Source organism: Canis lupus, chromosome 27 (assembly GCF_011100685.1).
Source record: "Canis lupus familiaris isolate Mischka breed German Shepherd chromosome 27, alternate assembly UU_Cfam_GSD_1.0, whole genome shotgun sequence".
In the NCBI taxonomy this organism is placed as follows: Eukaryota; Metazoa; Chordata; class Mammalia; order Carnivora; family Canidae; genus Canis; species Canis lupus.
The window spans coordinates 43,859,638-43,882,737 of record NC_049248.1 but is presented as its reverse complement, the minus strand read 5'-3'; the positions used below and the strand labels follow the sequence as shown (position 1 = coordinate 43,882,737).

The following is a 23,100-nucleotide window of genomic DNA, read 5'->3' as shown; positions in this document are numbered from 1 at the left end:
TATACCTCATGTCATGACTTATAAAATGGGGATAATAGTATCCACCTCATAAAGTTGTTGTAAGGATTAAAAGAATTAATACACGTAAAGCACTTACAATAGAGCCTGACACACTCTAATTATATAATCATATTAGTAGTTGTTATTGCTGCTAGTGCTGATGTAGATATATCAGGAGGTTTAATGAAATATATATATACCTACCTGCATCCCTAAACCACCTATGTAAAATTCCCACTGATGGTGTCTATCTTAGAGGACTAGAAAAGGATCAAATTAAATAATACATGGACAACACAGCACCTGGCACATAGCAAGTGCTCAGTAAATGTTATCTACTATTGTTCTACCAGGAGGTCAATACAAGGAACAGGGAAAAGAACCCAAAATCAAAGGCCCCTCCTTCAATCCCTAATCTAGCCCTGCTGCCCCCAGGAAAGGCCCAATGAAAATCTCACCTCTTAGGCAAAGGGAAAATGTCATCAGTCTTGTACAGGATGAAAAGAGAAGCTTGGACAGTCCAAAAATCCTGTTATCTGTTAATAATTCATAGATTTGTGTTTCTTTTTTGGTTTTAACAGACCACCAGAAATCCTCAGCCATTAATCAATGAATACTCACTTTTCTCGATATTTGCCTGATCCTGAAACCCCCTAACTGATCAGTAGCCCAAGGATACCATGAAGTTGGAGGTGGGGAATACGCCATCCATCCAGGTACAATGGAATTCCAAAGACAGCAAGAGAAGTCCGATATTCACTACGGCTGGACTGATGCAAGTTGGAGTTGAGGAAAACTTCCCATAGGGAGAGTAGGTAGTCATGGTTTCCTAAAGGAACTTGCATTATGTCTCCCATTTACGGAAGCTTTAATATAAAAGAGAAAAATTATTTTTTCTGGAATGGCCACCATGTTTGTGGAAACAGGGTGAATGAACAAAGAAACCTTCAGATCTTGAGGTTACAACCTCTTTTTTAAAATTTTTATTTATTTATGATAGTCAGAGAGAGAGAGAGAGGCAGAGATACAGGCAGAGGGAGAAACAAGCTCCATGCACCGGGAGCCTGATATGGGATTCGATCCTGGGTCTCCAGGATCGCGTCCTGGGCCAAAGGCAGGCGCCAAACCACTGCGCCACCCAGGGATCCCCCTCTTTTTTTTTAAGCCTAAGTGGATCTTGGTTCAAGGGATACCTCGAAAGAAGGGACAAATCTGGTGGTTATAACATTAGGAAGCTCTTGTTCAAGTCTCTCTTCAGTCCACCCTTCTCCTGTGAAGAATGTTATAAGGCACCATCCCAAATGTATGGTGGATTAGATGAGATTCTCTTGTTGGAGAATTCAGTTAAATTCTGTGATGGCTATGTGCCTGCCGTAGGCTGAAGCCTGAGTTTTGCAAAAAGGCAAGAAGGCACTAAGAGAAGGAAGGAGACATGGATTCTGGAATTCCCAGTCTGACAGGGAAGACAGACCCATATTCATGAGAAAGGCCAGAAGTCTGAAGAATGCAGCTTTTCAGATATATCATCAGATGCTCAGGGATGCAGTGCCTACTGACAGTGCCCATAGTGGGGCAATGTAGACTGCAACTAATCTGATGGGAAAGGTAAGGAAATCCCCCTGGAAAGGGTGAGAACAAACATCAGTGAGGAAGCAGGTGAGGCAGCATTGGTGAAAAGGTGTGCACGGAGGTATTTCAGAGAGTGGACAGTAGGGAGACCTGGGCACCCTTGCAGGAGAGGCCAGGACTATGAGATTCTGTGACAGTGGAGAGCCAGTTGAGGCAGAGTCCGCAGAAGCAGGGAGTATCATCTCTGGGATTCTGCTTCAAAGCCACACGGTAGGAGGCAACCTGTGCGCTCTACATCTGGAGGATACCAAAACACCTGCACACCAGGCTTGCAGGCAGCCCAGGGGGATAACCTTGCAGCTCATACTTTCTAGAAAGTTCACAGAAAGCAGATACAGGCTAGGTTTCAGTGAGGGGAATTGAGGGGTGAAGGAGTGGCTATTTACATAACACTCAGGCCATCCGGCAGGCAGGATTCAGGAGCTGAGAGACCCAAGTCAGAGTCCTGCCTCCTCAGCCAAGACAGCCTGGGACCAGTGGCCAATTATCCATAAGAATTCACCAGAGGAAGGGAGGGGCTAAAGGCCCTTGTGGGTAGTCTGGGGAGCTGGGAGTGATGAAGGCTGACTCAGAAGCTCTGCCCTTGGGGAGGTCCATCTCCCATGCACCTCCTCCAGTCCATGTCACTACCCTGGGAGGTTCATTGTTATGAAGCTGAAGCCAAGATTGCCCACCTTTTCAGCTATGCCCATACCTTGCCCTCGGTGCTGCACTCCTTCCTTCATTAACCACCTCCTCCCCTGCTTTTCCACCTCTGGAGTGTCCCTTCACCATTCTCCCATGGGTCTTCTCATTTTTCTTCTATGGTCCTCCACTTCCCTCCTCTTCCCTCCATCTCCCCCAACCTCCCCTCCTTCCCATTCTCTTCGCCCCTCCCCCTCTTTGTCCTTCCAAGGGGCTCTGGAGAATAAGAGTCTAAGACCAAGCATCTTCTCTCTTCTTTTCCCTAGAAATCTACCTCCCCTCCACTTCTCTCTTTCCTTCCTCAATCCCACCCTCAGTCTCTACTTCGCCCCATGGCCTTCGGGATTCTTGCCCTTGTTGCCTGGCTTTCCCTATCATTCCCAACATCATTCAGGTCAAGGACTTCACTTGGGTCAAGGACACATCTACTCACTTCATGCCTCCTCCTTCAGGCCCCTGCCAGGAATGTCTCCCTACCCAGCCCCCACACCCAGGAACGGCTGCACTCTGGTCTGCTTCATCTGATCCCCACCCCATCCTACCAGAAAGCTTTGCACAATTAACTGCCAAGCTTTGATGGCTCCATTACTCAGCAGTTAATATGCAGCTGGTATTCATTTCATTCATTCAACAAATATTTATTGAGCACCTACTGTGTGCCAAGCCCTTGGAATATATCCACGAACCAAACATTTGTGCTCATCGGTGTGTTGTGAGGTTTACATTTTAGTTCATGATCTAGGCGTGTGTGTTCAGCTTTTCTCTTAGAACTGAAAGCTTACCACAAGCAAGAGTGAGCTCTCCTCCATCCTCTGGTCCTGAACCCTGAGAGCACTGTAAAGGGCCCTGAAGAGGATGAGGGAGGAGGCGATTAGCGAGAGTGTGTGTTAATGTGCTATAGACAAGCACCATCTACTGTGTGATACTTCTAATCATGGTAGATGGTGGATAGATGGGAGTGCAAGGAGATAAACTCATCCATTACACTGGGATCAAACACACCAGCAGATACTGAGTGCCCCTACCTACACAACCCAAACAAAACTCTTAACCTTTTAGGCCTCAGTGTCCTTATCTGACACTTGCCTCAGAGAGTAATTGTAAAAATTAAATGCATTAATGCATGCTGGGCCATTAGCACAGTATCTAGTATGAAGTAAGATGAACATCAAGAAATGCTATGATTTTTTTAAATTTGGAAGAATACTCATAAAATGGTTTTCTACACTAAGTGTATACTACTTGCATAATTTTTTAAAAATATCCACATCCTCTAGAAAAACTCTTGCACAAATTACACCTGAAGATAGAGAAAAGAATGTCCATGGCAGCTCTGTTCATAATACAAACTGTAGAAACAACCATGAGGCCATCGGGGTGGAGAAATAAATAAACTGTGGCATATTCATACATTGAGTACAATTCACAGTGAAAATGAACATTGTGCAGCTATAGGAAGCAGCATTGATCAAAATAAACTAGTCACAAAAGAATATACATAATATAATTCCATTTATGTGAACCTCAAAAACTGGAAAACTAAATAATTTATGGTTTAGGGATGCATACATTGGAAAATGTGCAAAGTGCAAGAAATGTACAAAGAAAAGTAAGGGAATGGGTCAACACACAATCCCAGAGAGGGGCTGTCCCTAAGCCAGAGAGAAGGGGGGACAATCACAATGAGGCTCATAGGAATCTTCTCAGCTACACGTATGCTTTCTTTCCTCCTATAGGTGTTACGTACACCACCTATGCATCCTTTTGTGTGGGTGACATATTTCACGATTTTACCTTCTATAAAGCTCATGTTGCCAGAGCAAAGATTACAATGGGGACAACCCTCCTCTCTCCTCTTTCCTCCTCCCCCAACACAAGTTTTTTCACTCCAAGAAAACATTCAGATTGAATGTCCTTCGAGCTCTTCAAAGATTACCAGAAATTAATAAGGCCTGAAGTTAACAAAATTGTGTCACATTTGAATTTTATATATATATATATATATATATATATATATATATATATATATATATCTTGTTCCTTTAGATTGCGTCTTGTTTCTTTAAAATTGCTTAGGAGGGGCCAGGCATTAGTAATTAGCTCATGTTTATGCATGTCATTTTTATAAGGAGTTACACTGGTGGAGAAGGTAAAACATGTGTGAGATGCACCTTGACTCACGGCGCTTCTCCTCAGGACACCAGCCAGCTGGCTTGCTGGGAGCACCATGGCTCAGTTGTGGGCAGTGCCCAGAACTGTGATGAGGGATAAAGGGTCTCGGAAGTGCTGGCCCAGCTCCCCAAACACATAAAGTGACAGCAGGCACCACACCCTCCTCTGGGTGGCCAGCTGGCTGACACAACCCATGAGTCCAGTGCTAGTCCCAGTCACAAGACCTCACCCCTGAATGTTTTGCACAGTCATCCCTTCCCTGAGCCCTGGGCTGCCCTCCTACCGTCTCTTTTCCCATCTTACCCTGCCTCCTTCCTTCTTCCCTGAGCCCCCCTGCTTGCCTTTGCCCCTAAGACACAGCAGCTACCGGGGCATGCCGGCTGCATCATTCCACTCCTCTTTGCTTCTCTTTCATTTACTGCAAATCTCCATACTTCATGAGATAATTTTTTCTAGACCCGTTCTTTTGGAGTAGGGTGCTTCATGGGTAGGTAAAACAGAGCCATCTGTCAAGATACTTACATTACACCAGAGGTACACAAAGAACTAAAACAGCCCTTTTCTGGGGGTTCCTGGGTGGCTCGGTCAGCTAACCATCTGCTTTCAGCTCAGATCGTGGTCTTGGGGTCCTGGGATAGAGCCCCACACGCAACTCTGTGCTCATCGTGGAGTCTGCTTCTCCTTCTCCCTCTGCCCCTCCTCTTTCCCCTTCCTTTTTCCCTTCTCCTCCCCCCACCCATGCTCACTCTCTCTCTCTCTTTCTCTCTCTCCCAAATAAATAAATAAATCTTAAATTTTTTAAAACCAGCTTTTTGTGTCCCTCCTTTCAGTTCTCAGCCAATGGAGTTCTGCAGATCTCCAGCCCCAGCTTCATGTTGCCCCTGCGCTACAGTCCCACCCCGATTGGCCCCTCCTGGTTCTAACCATACATACCAAGTCCCTGTAACTCTGTCCATCTTCCTTATACTGATTCTCCCCAGCCATAAATCCACAGATACCCCTCCTAAACAACTTTCTCTACCCTCTTGAAATTTTCCAGAGATTAGGAAATCTAGAGGTTGTCATCGCTTGTAGGTGAGAAGGTATTGCATCCCCTGGGCTCCACTACTTACTAGCTGGCAGACATTGGGCAAGTTATTTAACCTCACTGAGCCTCAGTTTCCTTATCTGTAAAATGGGGATGATGACACGTACCTCATATGGTTGATGGGAGAATTGGAGATTGTTTATGGCGTGTATGATAGCACACAGTAGGCAGCAAAAAGAAAAGAAAGGATCTTTTTATCAAAATGGGACCTATGTTCTCCTACAGTGTTCTTCCTAATTATAAAAGGAAAATGCATACAAGTGCTCTGATTTAGCATCAAGGATGATAGAACAAGCTGGTAATGCATGCTTCTTAGGTGTCTAACCGTTAAGAGTTAGATACCATTGTTTATGAAGCATTTTGCACAAAAATGTTTCAGTTGAACCCAATCAAGCTTCCAGGCCAGCACTATCCAGTAGATTGCTACTATGATGGTAGAAATGTTCTGTATCTGCGATGTCCAATAAAGTAATCAGTGGTTGTGTGGCCACGTGGCTCATGCAACTGGGGAGCTCCCTTTTGCATTTATTAAATTTTAACCAATTCAAATTTAAATAGCCACACATGCCTACAGGCTACCATATGATCAACCCAACTCTAGAGGGAACTTCCAGTTTAAAATGCAAGGGACAGAGCCACAAGCAAAGTCACATAAAACCATTAAAAAAAAAAAACTCTTGAGACAATTAGGAAAATTGAAAATGGAATGGGTACCAAATGGTTTTTTGAATTATTAATTTCCTTGAATGTGCGGTGGTAGGGTCCTGATTTCTGTACCTGTCATACTTTCTGTAACCGTCACATAGGCAAGAAAGGTGGCCCAGTGTTAACCCCTGTTGAATCCAGGTAACTACGCTGAACATCTCAAGGTGTTTGTGCTTTCAAGTTTTCTATATGTTTGGAAACTCTCATAATAAAAGTCGAAAAAGATGAAAAAAACCATATAGTCAATAATCTCCTATTTATTAGGTAGGAGAAAGGGGATGTGTTTCGCCAGCCCACTAGGCAGATGGAGAGGAGGGAAATGCAGATTTGTGGACAGTAGCACGCTGGCCGTTACTGAGATGGAAATATCTGGATAGATGCTGTTTCTTAACACCTCAGTCGTTCCCCTGCTTCACCCAGAGTCCGGTCCTCTTCTCCTCTCCTCTCCTGGACCCCCTTCCCACCTGCCCTGCCCTACTGCACTTCTCTCTCCAATCTCCTCAGGTGAGCGCATGCCCTGCTGGCAGGGCACTTTGAAGATGAAACGTGCTGAGTCCGCCTGCAGCCCAGAGGTTGGCATCCTATACACAGAGGAGGGCGCGGGCCACTCCACCATTAAAGCACATTCTAAAGAGGAGCTGGACTCAACTAACCGCCCAAGCCCATAAAGCACAAATTGACCCAGTGCACAGCCAAGCCCTTCAGATCTGAGCATAAATAGGACGGAGGCGCCTTGCAGAGCACATTGGAGTTTCCACAAGACTCCAGACCTCCTCTCTGTCCTCCACCGCCCGAGCCTCCAGAAGCACCATGACCTGCGGATCCGGATTCTGCGGCCGCGCCTTCAGCTGCGCCTCGGCCTGCGGGCCCCGGCCCGGCCGCTGCTGCATCACGGCCGCCCCCTACCGCGGCGTCTCCTGCTACCGCGGCCTCACCGGGGGCTTCGGCAGCCGCAGCGTCTGCGGGGCCTTCCGCGCCGGCTCCTGCGGCCGCAGCTTCGGCTACCGCTCGGGAGGCGTGTGCGGGCCCAGCCCGCCCTGCATCACCACCGTGTCGGTCAACGAGAGCCTCCTGACGCCCCTCAACCTGGAGATCGACCCCAACGCGCAGTGTGTCAAGCACGAGGAGAAGGAGCAGATCAAGTGCCTCAACAGCAGGTTCGCCGCCTTCATCGACAAGGTGGGTGTCCCCGGCCGCACCCTTCCCGGGCCTTCAGTTCCTGGGGGGTCAGGGGCAGGACAGGGAGGACCTGGGGCAGCTCCCAGTCTGATGGACCAGACGGACACAGCTCAGGGCCCGGATGCACCAAAGACGTGACTACGGGGCACAGGCTCCCGGTGGGATGGTGTGGCTCGCACGTGCACCTCTGGCCAGGCAGGCAGGTCCCCCCCGCACAGAGACGGGGACGGGCTCCGACCCCTCATGCCAGAGGCACAGGACGGTCCGTGCACGTAGTCCCCAGACCCAACAGAAGACTAGGAGGAGGACCACAGGGGCACCCTAAGGGTGGGTGTCCCCAATCCCACCCTTCCTCTGCCCCACCCATGCTCAGGACCCAGGCTGGGCACTGACCTGCGGGAAGGAGGGAGGCAGAGGCAAACGGGAGACCCTGGCTGTCTCCGGACCACGTGGCCCCTGCACTCACCGGGTCTGCCTGAGTCAGTTTACCTGGGAGCAGGGACTGGCCTTCTCAGCTCTGGCTCCTGTCCCTAAATTGGAAAATGCAGACACGGATGACAGTCAGGAGCTCCGGAGGTCACCTTGTGTCCCGCTGCCCAGCTCTGCCCGATCCCTGCTGGGAGTTCACCTTAAAGCAATCGCCGCCAGCCCAAAGTGGCCTTGGGGCACCAGGAGCCACCTGACGCCCTCCTCCCGCCCCGACGCAGGTGCGCTTCCTGGAGCAGCAGAACAAGCTGCTGGAGACCAAGTGGCAGTTCTACCAGAACCGCAAGTGCTGCGAGAGCAACCTGGAGCCCCTGTTCGAGGGCTACATCGAGACCCTGAGGCGGGAGGCCGAGTGCGTGGAGGCCGACAGCGGGAGGCTGGCCTCCGAGCTCAACCACGTCCAGGAGGTGCTGGAGGGCTACAAGAAGAAGTGAGTGGGGCGGCAGGGACGCTGGGCACAGGAAACGACGTGGCCTAGAGCCCGCTGGGCTGGACTGGGCAAGAGAGTCCCAGGGGGCGAGTGGCTGTGCAGGCCGGGGGCAGCGTGCGGCAGGGTCCTCGCGTCTGGGCCACGGCTGCCAGACGCCTGCCCGAGCACCCGGATGCCCCCAGCAGACATCTGTCTCCTGCTAGGGCCTTCTGGCTTCTGGGAGGCTGTTCCCTGGGCCGGGGGGAGGCCAGAGGGGGCTTCTGCAGGCTTCGGGCCTTCTCATGCTGAGCTCCCTGCACCTGAGCCTCTTGTCCCTTGGGAATGACGGGTCCCGGGGCCCTGGGTGTCCCGCTGCCGAGGGTGCTGAGGGCTGACGGTTGGCGGGTGGCCCAGGCCCGGACCCTGAGCCAGGATGGACGCCCGGGTGGGGGGGGCTGGGGCCTCGGTGCCCCAGAGGTGCTGCTGTCCACTCCTAGCTCGGAGCTGGGTGCCCAGGCCTTGTTGTTTGCCTCCCGAGGGGCCTCTGGGCAGCTCTGGGAAGCGGGCTCTGAGGTCCCGGGATGTAGGCGCTCCAGACCCCTCAATTCAAAGTGGGGAGGGAACCCCAGACACGTTCCACATCCAAGCAGCAAGAAAGGGTCCAGCGGATCTGCTGGGGGCCAGCCGCTGGGAGGTCCCTAATGCTGCCCTTGCCCTGATAGGAAGTGGAGGCCGCCCTGGGGAGGCCCCGCCCTTCCCTGACCTCCCTGTCTGCCCTCTTCTGCCTCAGGTATGAGGAGGAAGTGTCTCTGAGAGCAACAGCTGAGAATGAATTTGTGGCTCTGAAGAAGGTGAGTAAGGAGGCATGGGAAGCACAGACGTCCGGGACCTAGAATGACGGCCGGGCCCAGAGGGTCTGGACCTCGTGTGGGTACCTGGCCTGGCCAAGTCGGGATGGCAGACCTCAGAGATCGGGGCACGAAAGGCTCATTCAGGTGCTGATGCAGGGCGACCACCTTGGGATGCCCACGTGCACCGTGCCCCGGGGCAGGGCCCAGCTGGGCTGACCTCTGCCGTCCTGCCCGCTTCAGAAGCTGTGGCCTCGGCTGGGGTCCCCGGGGGCAGAATGGTGCGGTGTCTCTGTCGAGGGACAGTGTCCTGGGTAGCGTTGTGGGAAGTGTGGCCCAAGGGAGGGGAGCAGCCGCGGGGTGTGGGGACGGTGGAGCAGAACCAGGAGGGGCCGGGCGCAGGCTTGTAGGACTGCGGGGGCCCGGCAGGGCCCAGGTGGCCGAGCTTGTTGGCATAGGGAGGGTCGGGAGGAGAGCTGGGAGCACAAGAGGGGCGAGAGGCTGGTGGCCCGTCTCCAGGCACAAGGGGCTCGTCGTCAGAGGGGCAGGAGGCGGTGAAGCCCACGGTGGGCAGGCCAGAGGGCATGGAGCTGTGCTGGCAACGGGACCCTGGGAACCCTTTGCCCTGGCCTCCTCGGATGGCGGGGAGTTGGGGGCGATGCCACTATGGGTGCTCGGCGCTCCGTGACACCCCACGTTTCCAGGATGTGGACTGCGCCTACCTCCGCAAGTCAGACCTGGAGGCCAACGCCGAGGCCCTGACCGAGGAGATCGACTTCCTGCGGCGCCTGTATGAGGAGGTGAGGGGCCGTGGTCCAGGCAGAGAACTGGCAGCCAGCCTGGAAGAGGGGGCCCTGGCCTGGGACTGGTTGGCCTGGGATCGGGCTGAGGCCTGCAGTCCATGGGGCTATAGTGGGAGCAGGGGCGGGAGACCAGGGAGGGTTGGGTCCACACGTGCTGGGAGAGGCTGGGGTGCAAACAAGATCTTCCATCCTCCCCCCGCCCCCGCAGGAGATCCGCGTCCTCCACGCCCACATCTCAGACACCTCAGTCATCGTCAAGATGGACAACAGCCGGGACCTGAACATGGACTGCATCGTGGCCGAGATCAAGGCCCAGTACGACGACATCGCCAGCCGCAGCCGGGCTGAGGCCGAGTCCTGGTACCGCAGCAAGGTCGGGGCCCAGCCTCCCCCTGCCAGAGCCCCAGAAGGAGGGATGCTGAAAGGGCTTTGGGATTTGTCCAGCTGGGATGGACGAGGGAAGGGCAGGCAGCCCTCGGGTTGGGGTGGCAGTTGTGCAAGGTGTGGGGCTCAGCGGGATGACCCGTCCTGAGCCTCAGGAGCCCCTGTGCCCCCCCCACACACACACAGTGTGAGGAGATGAAGGCCACGGTGATCCGGCACGGGGAGACCCTGCGCCGCACCAAGGAGGAGATCAACGAGCTCAACCGCATGATCCAGAGGCTGACGGCCGAGGTCGAGAACGCCAAGTGCCAGGTAGGGCTCACGTTGGGCGTCCCCAGGGCCGCCCAGGCAGTGTGTGCCCCAGGGACCACCCCACTCACGCCCGAGCCCATGTGCCTGGCTAGAGGCCCTGGTTGTGGCCCTTGGGGGGACCCGGCTGATAAAGGGAGAGGCCTTTTCCTGGGGGGGGGGGGGGGGAGGTGTAGGTGGGAGCGACCAGACACATCCAGGAAATGGAGAGAGAGAGACCCAGGACCATAGCACCCTGTTCTCTGCGCCCCCAGAACACCAAGCTGGAGGCCGCCGTGACGCAGGCGGAGCAGCAGGGCGAGGCGGCCCTCACCGACGCCCGCTGCAAGCTGGCCGAGCTGGAGGCCGCCCTGCAGAAGGCCAAGCAGGACATGGCCTGCCTGGTCAAGGAGTACCAGGAGGTGATGAACTCCAAGCTGGGCCTGGACATCGAGATCGCCACCTACAGGCGGCTGCTGGAGGGCGAGGAGCACAGGTGAGGCCCAACCCAGCCTGGCTCTGAGCTCCCCATTCCTGCCCCTTGAATAAACACCATGCTCCACCCGGCTCAGCCTGGGAGATCTGGGACAGCCTATCATCCATCATGTGGGTGTGGGGAGGCCCGGAGGGCTGTCCTCAGACCCCAGACCCCGAGCTCCTACTCTACCACTTGTAGACCCCACCCCAAGTTTTGGGGAGCTCCATCTGCAGCCTTCGCTGAGTCACTTATGTTGTCTTTTTCTTCTTCCCTCTCAGACTATGTGAAGGCGTCGGGGCCGTGAATGTCTGTGAGTACCGCAGCTCCCGGCTGGATGGATTTACCCCGTTCCTTGTAGGGATGGCACAGTCTGGAGGGAGGGCTACCTCTGGATGCCAAGTGCAAGAGAGTGGGTTGGCATCACAGCTGAAGGGTTTGGGGTCAGAGAGCAAGGAAGGCGGCAGCTTTGGAACTAGATGGAACCAGTGTTGCACGTAAAGACTCTCCTGACTTTGAATCCAGTGCTCAGGGCCTGGGGCAGGGCATCATCAGGGAGGCTGATGACTCACCCCCCAGAATTTTGGCTGAATCTTTGGGGTTCACAGGTGTCAGCAGCTCCCGAGGTGGGGTGGTCTGCGGCGACCTCTGCGTGTCGGGCTCCCGGCCGGTGACCGGCAGTGTGTGCAGCGCCCCGTGCAGCGGGAACCTGGCGGTGAGCACGGGTATGTGCGCCCCCTGTGCGCCCTGCGCCCCCTGCGCCCCCTGCAACTCCATCACGTCTTGCGGCCTGGGCACCGGAGGTGTGGGCTCCTGCGGCATCAGCTCCTGCGGCGTGGGCTCGTGTGCCAGCAGCTGCCGCAGATGTTAGACCCCCGAACTCAAGCCTCGGGCCTGGTGTCTCTCCCGCCCAGCGTCCAGGGGGAGCAAGGCCTCAACTACTTCTCTGGCACTTTGAAAGATCTGTCCCACTCCCGGCCTCTTGTCTGTGTGTGATCCCTTCCTCCTCAGCTCCGTTGCTGGTGCTAGGAAAGGCTACCCCTAAAAAGAAGTTCCTCTGATGCCCATAGGAAGGGGGCTCAGAGGCCAGAGGCTGCCCTGGAGCTGATGGCGGTACCCCACTCCCCAATCCTCCCCCTTCCACCTCTGCCGTGCCCATGTCTGTCTTGATCTGTGTTTCCAATAAATCAATGTAGCCAACTCTGAGCCTTGTCTGCAACTCTCTTTTCCAGAAAAGTAGGTCTTGGGAGGGTCCCCAATGTCACATGGAGCAGAGAAAGGTCTAGTCTGGGGTCTCCAGCGCAGTCCTCTGCCCCTGGGCTCACAGCAGGCTCAGACTGAGGGCCTCTACACCATCTATGCACACAACTGTCACGATCTCATCCACACACACACACACACCCATGATACATCTTGCAGATGAAGACGCCAGAGATGCTCAGTAACCAGGCCAGAGCCCCACAAGGTTCAGCATCCGGCTGGTGTTTGAACCCTGTGTGCACCACCAGTGGCCATTTCACGAACCCGCGTTGCCTCCCAGAAGACATCCCTGTGCAGATCTGTAAACCGATGGATAACAAAAATTAGACTCACCAGCCACTCAAAGCTTAAGGAAACATCACTCACTGCTGTGCTGGGGAAGACTCATGCCTGAGCCATTTATGAGAATTCTTTAAAGGACAGATACGAGAACAGGGTCTAAACTTTCAAAAAGCCTTTGATGTGGCTTCTTTTTTTTTTTTTTTCTTTTAATGGAGTCCTTTTGGGGTTTGGAGACCTGCCATAGCTGATAAATGACCCCCGAGGAAGGAAACAGCACATAGCAAGAAGATGAGGTGGCAGGGAGGTAGGCACATAGTCTCTGGAGCCAGATTCCTCGGATCCAACACTGGGCTCTGTTCCTTCCTGGCTGAGTGGCCTTGAGCCATTCTCTCGGCCTCTCCATATCTCTAAAGTGAGTTTCCATATCTCTAAAGTGAAAATGATACGTGAGCGCCTACCTCACAGGGCAGATGGGAGGACTAGGGATTTCATACACGGGACAATGCACTTAGGCACTTCCCGCCACAAAATAACCACGATACGCGCTTGCTGTTAGCAGCATACTTTTGCAGAACGTAACGTGGAAATCCCTCCAGGGAGCGGGGCCGTGGCACTGTCCAGCCTCCCATGCACATCTGCAAACTGATTACAGGCACATGATATCACACTTATACCTGTGATCACAGACAGCAAACAGAGAGAGAAATCTCGACATCTCGGGCCATTGAGCTCCTTCGTGTAGAGAACCGTTGCGCCCTTGACACTGATGAGGCTCTTACACGTAGCAAAGAAAGTGGGGAGGAGGCCCCTCAGCTTCACTATGGGCAAAGGCAAGTCCCTGAACATCCATCTGTACAGCAGGGTCAGTTTCTAAACCTCTAGGCCCAGGCCCAGAAGACAGTAGCAGAAATCTAAGTCCCCCTCCCCACCCCTCAGGGCAATAGCAATAAATAAGAATATTGAGAGACCAGAAGGGAGTGGTCTGAAAAGACCAATGCTCTGTTAAGGGAGAGGATCGACCCAAGGCCTCCCACCCACCAAGATGGCCCCTGAACCCTCCTGATGGAATCCTGAGCTGGACAGAGCCCCGGGAGATGGGACACCTGGGGGCTCAGCGGTGGAGCGTCTGCCTTCGGCTCAGGTCGTGATCCCGGGATTCGGGATCGAGTCCCACGTGGGGCTCCTGCGAAGAGCTGCTTCTCCCTCTGCTTGTCTCTGCCTCTCTCTCTCTCTTTCTGTATCTCTCATGAATAAATAAATAAATCTTAAAAAAAAAAAGAAGAAGAAGAGGAACCCTGGGAGAGCTGACACCCCACAGCTCAGAAGCAGGCCATCGGGAGTCCGGACTGGAGGCCCAAACCCCAGCTCCATCACTCTACCCCTCGGTTCAGCGGCCACTCGCCCCTCCAGTCCCGATGAACTTCTCATCTCTGCCAACTGACCCCTCCCTTCCCATCCCACGGGTCTCATCAGCCCAAAGGCCTGCCTGCCACACCTGCCCTCAGCCTCCCTCTAGCTCTGACTTCCGGCTCTGTCCCATTTCCAGTAGCACCGTCCCCGCCTCCCTCTAGTTCCCACTCCTGGACAGGCTCAGGAAGAGAAGCAAGAGTGAATGAATCCAGCACATGGAACTTGGGATGCCGAATGTTGGGGGCTGGGGGGTGGGAATGGAACACCTCCCTGTGCGACCTTTAGCAAGTCACCTCCCTTCTCTGGGCCTCGGTGCATTCACTAGTAGAATAAAATGTTTAGGCAAAATGGCTGCTGAGGTCCTTTACCAATTTAAAGCTCTGTTCGTCTCCAGGAGAGATGGGACAGGACTAGGAGCTAGAAGACGGTGGGGAGTCCCGACAGCTGGGCTGGGCGCGTACTGTCTGTACCTTCATCCCACGCAGCTCACCGTCTGTGGGCAGCTGTCTGCGGGTCCAACAATAGGACGGCCTCCGGGTGTATGTGCGTCTCCGGGCATCTGGGTGGAAGCACGTGTGTGTATGTGTGTGACTGTGAGCGCTTCTAGATGTGTGCGTGCGCCTGCGTGTACGTGCTCGAGGGGAGTTTTGCGGGTACCTGTGGCTAGGACTGCAGTGTGAGCACCCAGGTGGGACTCGTGCTGGTGGGGAAGGGGGGGTCCCAGGTAGAGAACTGGATTAAGGGGGGAGTGGTAGGGAGGTGGCCTCCAGCCAAGGGAGCCCCAGCTCTAGTCAGTGGGTTCTGCTAGCTCCCCTCCTGCCTTGTAGACACCCTAGCTCCCCCTGGGACAGCAGGAGACCAGCCAGCCTTAGACTTGCAGAACCTTCTCTAAAGGTGCCCAAAGCCCTTCTCAGGACTCTAGGACATGAGATACTAATTACATTATGTCATTCTTTTCTTTTTTTTTAATATTTTATTTATTTATTCATGAGAGACACAGAGAGAGAGGCAGACACAGGCAGAGGGAGAAGCAGGCTCCATGCAGGGAGCCCAATGTGGGACTCGATCCCAGGTGCTAAACCACTGAGCCACCCAAGCTGCCCACATTATGTCATTCTTACTATGTTTTCTTTCTTTTTTTTTTTTTATTTTATTTTATGATAGTCACAGAGAGAGAGAGAGAGAGAGAGAGAGAGAGAGAAGCAGAGACATAGGCAGAGGGAGAAGCAGGCTCCATGCACCGGGAGCCCGATGTGGGATTCGATCCCGGGTCTCCAGGATTGCGCCCTGGGCCTAAGGCAAGCGCCAAACCGCTGCGCCACCCAGGGATCCCCCCCTTACTATGTTTTCAAGTACTTTAGAGCGACATATATTTCACACAACCCTGTGGCATCCTCTGATGGGTAAACTACATGCAGAGAGGTCAAGAAGGGAGGAAAAATAAAAGGGTAAATGAATATTCACCAGTTAGATTGGGGGGTGGGCAGGACTGAGCTTCAGAAACAGGCAACGTTTGGCCAAGAGAACAGCAAAACCGGAAACAGAATCCAGAACCTTCCTTCCTTCCTCCAGGCTGGCCTGGCTGATACACTGCAGTTGGAATTACATCGGGAAGGATTGTATTTAGACTCATCCGTCAAGAGACTCCCAAGGGGTCCAGAAGGACCCAAAGCATCCAAGGACAGAGCGGACCACACGGGACCACAGAGCCTCGCTGGGTTCATCGGTACTGCGGGGCAGGCCCTGGAGATGGGCGGCCGGGACAGCCACTGGCCTTGAGGGGTCCACATTGAGATGCCAACACTACTAAGTTGCATCTGTCATGCGTCAGTGCTATTGTGAGGCGGGCATGAGGAGCCAACAGAAGAAGGCGGACCCCCGTGGTCCCCTTCGTGGTCCCCTTCGGCAGAGATGTGATGACTAAACAGGTGACAACCTGCTTCCCTTCAGAAGTCACCTCGACTAACAAAGCTTCTAAATAGGCTGGTAAACGACTCTCTATAAATGCACCAAACAGTTCTCTCCCGCCCCAGCATGGAATGTGGCCCGTAGCCACTCAGGGAATCGGTCCCCAAACCGCAAACATTGCTGGTGGCCCACACAAGACACGCAAGCCTCATCTGGCTTGGCAGCCCTTGGGACCTGGAGTGACATCAGGCTTGGGATTTGGAATGGGAAAATGTGGGCAGCCAGTCCTCGGTGATGTGGCTGCGGGATGTTCACCATAAATCCTGCCAACACCTCCTAGGTGATATTTCCCTCTAAGTCCTTCCCCTGACACCATCAGCACAGCAGGAGCTGGAAAAACCTGACCTTGAAAATCACAGAATGTCATTACCTCTTGGCGAAACGCAGGGAACGCGGAGCCCAGGTGAGAAATCTCCAAGAGGGGCGGCTCCACTTTCAGGCAGTTACTTTGCACTGGGCGTGTGGTAAGAATGTTTACACGGCTGGTGTTGGTCGTTTGACCAAATGGGGCTCCAGTGGACCCATGTCCCCTACCCCTCAGGTACGAGCGGCAGCCTTACAGCCAAGTTTCGGTCTCATTCCTCTTGCATGAGACTGCTCTGTTTACCCAGGAAGGGGGCCTTTTGGATACCTGTTTTCTGGGCAAGGACCCAGAAGAACACAGCAGACACCCTGGCACTAGTGTACCTTAAAAGGTAAAGCCAGGGCCTCTGGCCAATGACGCACCTTTACCCCACCCAGGGACATAGAAAGCAGAAACCATTGTTCCCAGATGTGTCGATGATGTAACCCTTTGTGCAACAGAAAAGAATGTGAGCTCACCAAATGGAAGCTTCTCTTGGGCTTGGGCCTATGTGGCAAAGAAAGAGCCCAGAAACCCAGCCCTTTCTGGCCACCCCCACCCCAAACTGGCCTATCTTCTCCATGCACACCCCCGCCCCCAACAAAGTCCACTTGCCTCGTGAACACTCAGAGCAAACTAGACCTAGAAGTAGAGGTAGGACTGGAGCCCTCCATGCGGTTCCAAAGACACACTCTCCTCCTCCTCCAAGGCATGTCATTCTCATCCCCCCATTAGTCACCTTGTTACACTAGAACCGGGGCCTGGGCCACCCAGTTGTGTTCACACGCCCCAGCCCCGGTCTGCGAGGAGCATCTCCCCCGGAGCCTGTCCTCAAGCGCCCCTGCCAGGGCAGCAGAGGACAATTCGCCCTCATCCCCACCCCACTCCACTCTCTTTGGGGCTGCTTTCCCCGTTTCTGGCCGCGTCCCCACCAGAACCAGAGTGCCCTGCTGGCTCAGCCCTGCACCTGCCCCTCGCACTGTCTGTGGAGCCGGCGTGTGGGTGAATGAAGCCAGCGCTCAGCAGCTCTGCCAGACACGGGGCTGCCCGGCCCCAGGCTGGGGAACAAGCAGACCTGGGGAGGAACGGACCCCTCCTTTCACCTTCCCCAGGGGCCCTTGGTCACCCACCCCCACACCGAAACCCTTGGGATCCTCGTTCTGTAGCATCATCACCAACTGGAGTCAGGTGGACCCACACAGCACAGGGCGAGGGCTGCTTCCTGGTAGTGTCCCCTCCTGTCTCCCCTCGCTCCAAGCTCCATCAGCCCCCCCTGTGCTCCGGGCACCGCTTGAGGAATCCAGGCTCACACAGCCCCGCCGGGCTCGGGCCACTGAAGAACTTTTTATTGCAAAGGAGGAGGAGTCCCAGGGAAAGAGGAGTGGGGGGCAGGTGACAGGAGCAGGGTACTGGGCCTCCCCAGTGGCACAGCGTCCTCCAAGGTAGCCCAGCTACCTTCCCCCAGGGGACAGGGCAGTCACGGTCCCTGGTAAGCTCGATTCCAAGACTTGACGTTCCAGGGTGGGGCAGGGGTGGGGGGTGCAAGGGGGAAAGACAAGGTGAGGGTTAGCTCCACGGGAGGGGTGTCTGGGGCACAGGGTTCAGCCTTGGGGCAGGAGTTTGGGGTCCTCGACTTCTGGGGAGCTGTGCAGGAAGGTTCAGCATCCGCAGCCGCCGCCAGGGGTGCTCCTCTCCAGGCCGCCAGGGCCCGCTCCTCCGGGCAGGCGGGCCAGGCTGCGGGGGGCTGAGCCCAGAGTGGCTGTGGAGGGGGGGGCAAGACAGACAGACACACTCCTGATGCCCAGGCCCGCCTCCCCCACCCCCGCCCCAGGAGACGGAGGTGCAAACTCCCCCAGGTCATGATGCCCAGGCCCCTTCCCCCGAGAAACACACTCAGGAACGCCCCCTCCCCGAAGTCGGGGGCACAGAGCCTCCCCAGGGCAGAATGAAAGTCCCTCCCACAAGGACAGACCCGCAGAACCTCCCCCGACACCCCGGGACAAACCAAAGGAACCTGCCCCCGAACAACAGACCGCACGGCCTCCTCCCCCCAACTTGCACGGAGAATCACCCCCATGAGATGAAACCCCCCAAAAAGGAGACACACAGAGGAAGCAGACCCCTTCCCTTCCCAAAAGAACACACACAAAGGAGAGGGGGTGGGACCCGATCCCTCCAACCCAAGCTAAGTCTATTATCTACTCACGGAGGCTCCCTGTCCCGAATCCCAGACCAAGCCTGCGGGGAGAAGGAGGAAGCGGTGAGTTCACATACCTCCTGGGCATAATAATCCTCATTCCCCAAAACAAAACCCTCCCGACGGACTCTCCCCGACCACAGGCAGAGATCTGTCCACCCCGCCCGCTCCTGGGTCCCCTTTTGCATCAGATCCTTCGGGACCTTAAACTCAGTCCTTCCTGCTTAAATTCCGGTAGCTCAGTTTTACTGATGACTTCCTGGAGGAGAGAGAAGGCTGAAGATCTATGCTTTCTTCGGCCCAAACTTAGCCTAAAAGGGGAAACCACGAAGGGGGCATTTTAAAGGACACCACAGAGGAGATAGCTCAACTATCTGAAGAGGACTGATCAAGCCTCACCCCGTCACTTTGGACCTGTGCGTCCTTGAGGTATACCCCCAAGACTCAGTTTTCCCGTCTGTAAAATGGGGATGATGCCCCCTAGCTCCCAGGAGTTTTGTGGGGTTGAAAGGAGAGAATAAGCGTGGCGGGTTCCCCTTCCTTCCCCTCGGTCTGGGGTGCCCAGCTGGAGCATTCAGCCCTTGGGTCTCTGCTGTCTAAGGTTAAAAGCCAGGCCCTACGTGTTCCCATAAACCCTGCCTTCCCCAAGCCTGGGGGGAGAAGGCTGAACTGAGGACAAGGCACTGCACACTAGGGACCTTCTTCCCCCCGGTTGGGCTCAATGGACAGACTGGCCCCAGCTCTCTGACCCTGCGGGGGAATGACCTCACGAGTAGTCCCCTGCCAGGTGCCAAGGGTGCTCATTAGCTGGAACTTTTTGTCTAAAGGGCCTTAAGCTGGGGGGCGGGGGGGGGGTGGGTCCAGGAGAACAAGTCGCTGCATACCCAGGTCAGCTCTCCCCACCCCTCCCCAGCTGCTGAGGACCCAGCCAGTGACCTCCACACCCCAGCACGCCTCATCCCGGCCACATCCGAGGCACCGCCCAGCCCTCACCTGCTCTCCTCGCTCTCCAGCAGCTTGCGGTAGGTGGCGATCTCAAAGTCCAGGCCCAGCTTGATGATCATGAGGTCCTGGTACTCGCGCAGCTGCCGGACCATGTCGTGCTTGGCTCGCTGCAGGGCGGCCTCCAGCCAGGCCAGCTTGCCCTGGGCACTGTCTGAGGCTCCGTCCTCCCGCAGGGCTGGTGGTTCTGTGGCTCTGTCCAGTTCACAGGGCTGGGGGCAAAGGGAAGACCACAGACAGGACATCCTTGGCTGCTACCCTCCCCGCCCCGTAAGGATCCAGACCTTTCTGAGAGGCTGGAGGACCAATGAAGGATTAGAGATCATTGTAAGGAATGGGCCTGCCTGTTCCGAAAAACGCGGCTGTGTGTCTGCCCGGCTCCCAGGGTGGACCCTAGGGGCCAGCCACCTGGGCTGCCTGAGACAGAGCCTTTCGCATCTAGAATTCGAGTCTTCTACCAGGAGCTAGGATCCGGGAAGCATCAAATGCTGAGATTATTGCTCCATAAAGAGAAACTAGCAGGAAGCATACCCTTTCCTCACAAGAAACCAGCACCTGTAGTCTCTGGGGAAATACAGCAACGATAAACGCTTGCCCTGCGAGGTGTGCTTGGTGCGTAGGAAACGGGGTGGGAGGGGTGGGAGTCAGAACAGCTGAGGCTGGTGGGAGACTGAACCGTGACAGGGCCACCCGTTCGCTGTGCCACCCCCTGGAACCCGGACAGTTTGCCCCTCTCCTCATGGTCATCAGTTCCTGGAGACAGGAGAACCCCTCCGGGCCTGGGGCACCTGTATCTGCAGGGAGCAGACCCCTTCCCTCTGCAGGTACAGCATGGGCTGGGGCGGGGCGGGGGGGCTTGACAGGGTGGCTGGGAGGAAAGAGAGGCAGCTGAGAGGCAGAGACGTGGAAGAAAGAAAGCATTCATGAGGGCACCCCTGCTCCCCAAGTCCTAGAGCATGAGCTGCAAACCCAAATGCCTGCAGAGGCCTGGCTGGAGGCATCAAAACATCAAGGCCACATGTTAGCTCTAGGGCAGTAGTACCCAGTTCCGCATTCTCACTGTCCTGCAATCACCAGGACCTCCCGCAGGTTTTCAGCGTCTCATTTCTCTAATTTAGAGCCGTGGGACAGGTGCCTTTCGTCTTCCACATGCCAGCCAAGAAGATGAGAAACGGCAAAGGGCCCTCTGCCTCTGTGTCGAAGGATGCAACCTGGGGCGGGGAGCGGGGAGCCGGGGGGTGTCTGTGGCCCACAGAGGGAGCGTGACCCCGTGTGAAGGCGACAGAGAAGACAGAGGCCTCTCTCTTCTCCAGCCAAATGTCACCAAACCTGCACATTTTTAAAGAGAACCCAGAAAGCCGGACGGCCAGGCAAAGTCTTGTGCAATTTCTGAAAAATACACACGGATACAAAAATGTGCATACACACGAAAGATGAAATGCGTGCAAGCCTCCGTGTTTGTACGTATTTCACCTGCGTGTTAACACTTGCCCACACGAAAGGCAGAGCGCCCTGGGCCGATGCGGCGGGGCGCACGCTTACAGCCACACTTGCGTGTGCTCAGACACAGGGAGAAACTCTGCCCGTGTGTTCCGGAGGATGAGGATGAGCAGTCGGCTTGTCGGAGATAATGGACGCCCTCCCGCCATTCGTCACCCTGGGGCACCCCCCAGCCACCCCTCACCTGACTCTTAACGCCGTCCACCTCCGCAGTCAGCCGCTGGATGGCCTGGTTAAGCCTGTTCAGCTCCTCCTTGCTGTGCCTCGGGCTGTGCATGTGTTTCTGCACGGTCGCCTGCACCTCCTCGCACTGTGGGGGGCACAGGGGGAGGACCGGAGAGGCAGGGAGAGCCCACAGGGACACTCAGCTGAGGCCAGCAAGACAGCCCCAGTGCCAACCCGTCCACCTCCGTCTTGGACAGAGCATCTAACTGCTCTGGGCCTCTGTTTCTCCATCTGTGAAATGGGGGTGATAATCTCTTCTATCGCCAAGGGTTGTGGAGAGAATGCAATGCGCTTGGCGGGCACCCTGGTGGGCACTGTTGGGTCTGGAGAGGCCGAAGGGGATGGCAGCAGAGGGCACGAGGAAGGAGGCAGGGTGGTAATCTGTGGAGGCTGTGGGCTTGGGATTGCATAGGGTTCATCCCAGGCGTTGGGATAGCGAAACTTCAGGAAATCAGTTACGGTCATTCAGTGCAGGCGATCACCTCAATTAACACAAAAGCCATTTTGTAAAACCCTAGCAGAAATTCCTAATTTGAAAAATACTTTTAAAAAATCTAAGAATATGGGCACCTGGGTGGTCCAGTCGGTTAAGTGTCTGCCTTCAGCTCAGGTCGTGATCCCGGGGTCCTGGGATGGAGCCCACATCGGGCTCCCTGCTTCTCCCTCTGCCTCTGCCCATCCCCCTGCTTGTGCGCTCTCACTCTCTCTCTCTTTCTCAAATAAATAAATAAAATATTGTTGGGATCCCTGGGTGGCTCAGCGGTTTGGCCCAGGGCGTGATCCTGGAGTCCCGGGATCGAGCCCCACGTCCAGCTCCCTGCATGGAGCCTGCTTCTCCCTTTGCTGTGTCTCTGCTTCTCTCTGTGTGTGTCTCTCATGAATAAATAAATAAAATATTTTAAAAATAAAATAAAATATTTTTTTAAAGAATCTGAGAATTTGAAGAAACTTCCTTAATTTGATTAATGCCCTTCATCAGTGTCAGGGATTCCGATTCCAGCTCCTTCCCCAAAGCCAAGGCCACTATGGGGGGTGCTGTCTTCTAGGGACAGAACCAGGGGGCCTTTCCCTTCGTGCGCCCCGTCTCCGCAGGCCCCCTGGTAAACAGCGCGGGCTCGGTACCTACACACGGGGCCTCATACCCTTCGAGGTCTTTGGCCTCCAGTGCATCACGGGGGCTCACGCCCACTTGTGCGGTAGGCCAGGTGGCTGTCACCGTCTCCACTAGCTCGCCTTGGGCGCGGCTCACGGCCTCTACCGTGCGAGGAGGTAGGGACCCGGGGGGACATGAGTGACCCTGCCGGGCGACAGCTGAGCTAGGCTGCCTCTTAAGCCCTCCTGGCTCTCCACCCCGAGGAACGTACAGTCGCACACGCTCCTTAACCCAGAGGATGAGAACCGTTCACACCAGCCCCAGGCGAGATGCTTTCCAGGGCAGCGGGGCGAGGGAGAGGGGTATGAACAGCCAGGCATCGCCCGCCCGCCCCTGCCCCTGCCCCAGCCCCCAGCCCGGCCCTGCCTGCGCCCCTGCCCCAGAGCTGCAGACCCGGGCCCCGAGCTTGGGCCCGGCTGCGTCCAGCAGATCTGGGCAGAGTCTGGGACGCCCCTGTCCCATGTGACCCAGTGCGCCCAGGGACAAGTCTCACCATGATGATGAGCTGCACTCTCCTCCCTAAGCCCAGCTCCAGCCCAAGTGGTTCCCAGAACCCTCGCCTCTGAGGACGGAGCCCCTCCTTTCTGGGGGCTTTGTGACCTCACCCTGTT

General features: G+C 55.3%; 2 protein-coding genes and 2 long non-coding RNA genes across 7 annotated transcripts; 2 read left to right on the top strand and 2 right to left on the bottom strand.

Moving 5' to 3' along the window:
* The first annotated feature begins 7,087 nt into the window (after positions 1 to 7,087).
* On the top strand, positions 7,088 to 12,357 carry KRT81 (keratin 81). The gene is made up of 9 exons (XM_038577731.1): positions 7,088 to 7,456; positions 8,164 to 8,372; positions 9,142 to 9,202; positions 9,904 to 9,999; positions 10,211 to 10,375; positions 10,573 to 10,698; positions 10,950 to 11,170; positions 11,431 to 11,462; positions 11,758 to 12,357. The coding sequence occupies exons 1-9, from the start codon at positions 7,088 to 7,090 to the stop codon at positions 12,018 to 12,020; spliced, it is 1,542 nt and encodes a 513-aa protein (XP_038433659.1). The 3' UTR covers positions 12,021 to 12,357.
* LOC111092820 lies at positions 12,353 to 16,745 on the bottom strand. Its single transcript, XR_005380164.1, has 3 exons — positions 16,440 to 16,745; positions 15,566 to 15,691; positions 12,353 to 12,708 (listed from the first exon to the last, which is right to left on the bottom strand). It is a non-coding gene; the product is annotated as an uncharacterized LOC111092820 (long non-coding RNA).
* On the top strand, positions 15,685 to 21,985 carry LOC111092819. 2 transcript variants are annotated; one of them, XR_005380165.1, is made up of 4 exons: positions 15,685 to 16,472; positions 18,848 to 19,038; positions 19,523 to 20,435; positions 20,730 to 21,985. It is a non-coding gene; the product is annotated as an uncharacterized LOC111092819 (long non-coding RNA). The 2 variants fall into 2 exon arrangements; XR_005380166.1 differs by having other exon boundaries at positions 19,503 to 20,435.
* On the bottom strand, positions 17,744 to 23,100 carry KRT88 (keratin 88). Of its 3 annotated transcripts, none has more exons than XM_038577733.1 (6): positions 22,983 to 23,100; positions 21,296 to 21,421; positions 19,603 to 19,823; positions 18,813 to 18,920; positions 18,619 to 18,650; positions 17,744 to 18,171 (listed from the first exon to the last, which is right to left on the bottom strand). In XM_038577733.1, the coding sequence occupies exons 1-6, from the start codon at positions 22,983 to 22,985 to the stop codon at positions 18,071 to 18,073; spliced, it is 591 nt and encodes a 196-aa protein (XP_038433661.1). In that variant the 5' UTR covers positions 22,986 to 23,100; the 3' UTR covers positions 17,744 to 18,070. The 3 variants fall into 3 exon arrangements, with proteins under 3 accessions (XP_038433661.1, XP_038433660.1, XP_038433662.1); XM_038577732.1 differs by having other exon boundaries at positions 18,830 to 18,920; XM_038577734.1 differs by lacking the exon at positions 18,813 to 18,920.

Excerpts from the sequence above, each read along its gene's own strand:
- KRT81 (XM_038577731.1), top strand. The coding sequence starts at position 7,088 with ATGACCTGCGGATCCGGATTCTGCGGCCGCGCCTTCAGCTGCGCCTCG. Across the intron at positions 11,171-11,430 it reads CTGGAGGGCGAGGAGCACAG|ACTATGTGAAGGCGTCGGGG; the intron begins GTGAGGCCCAAC and ends CTTCCCTCTCAG. Across the intron at positions 11,463-11,757 it reads CGTCGGGGCCGTGAATGTCT|GTGTCAGCAGCTCCCGAGGT; the intron begins GTGAGTACCGCA and ends TGGGGTTCACAG.
- KRT88 (XM_038577732.1), bottom strand. Across the intron at positions 18,651-18,829 it reads AGCTACCGGAATTTAAGCAG|GCTTGGTCTGGGATTCGGGA; the intron begins GAAGGACTGAGT and ends TTCTCCCCGCAG. Across the intron at positions 18,172-18,618 it reads ATTCGGGACAGGGAGCCTCC|CCACTCTGGGCTCAGCCCCC; the intron begins GTGAGTAGATAA and ends CCCCCTCCACAG.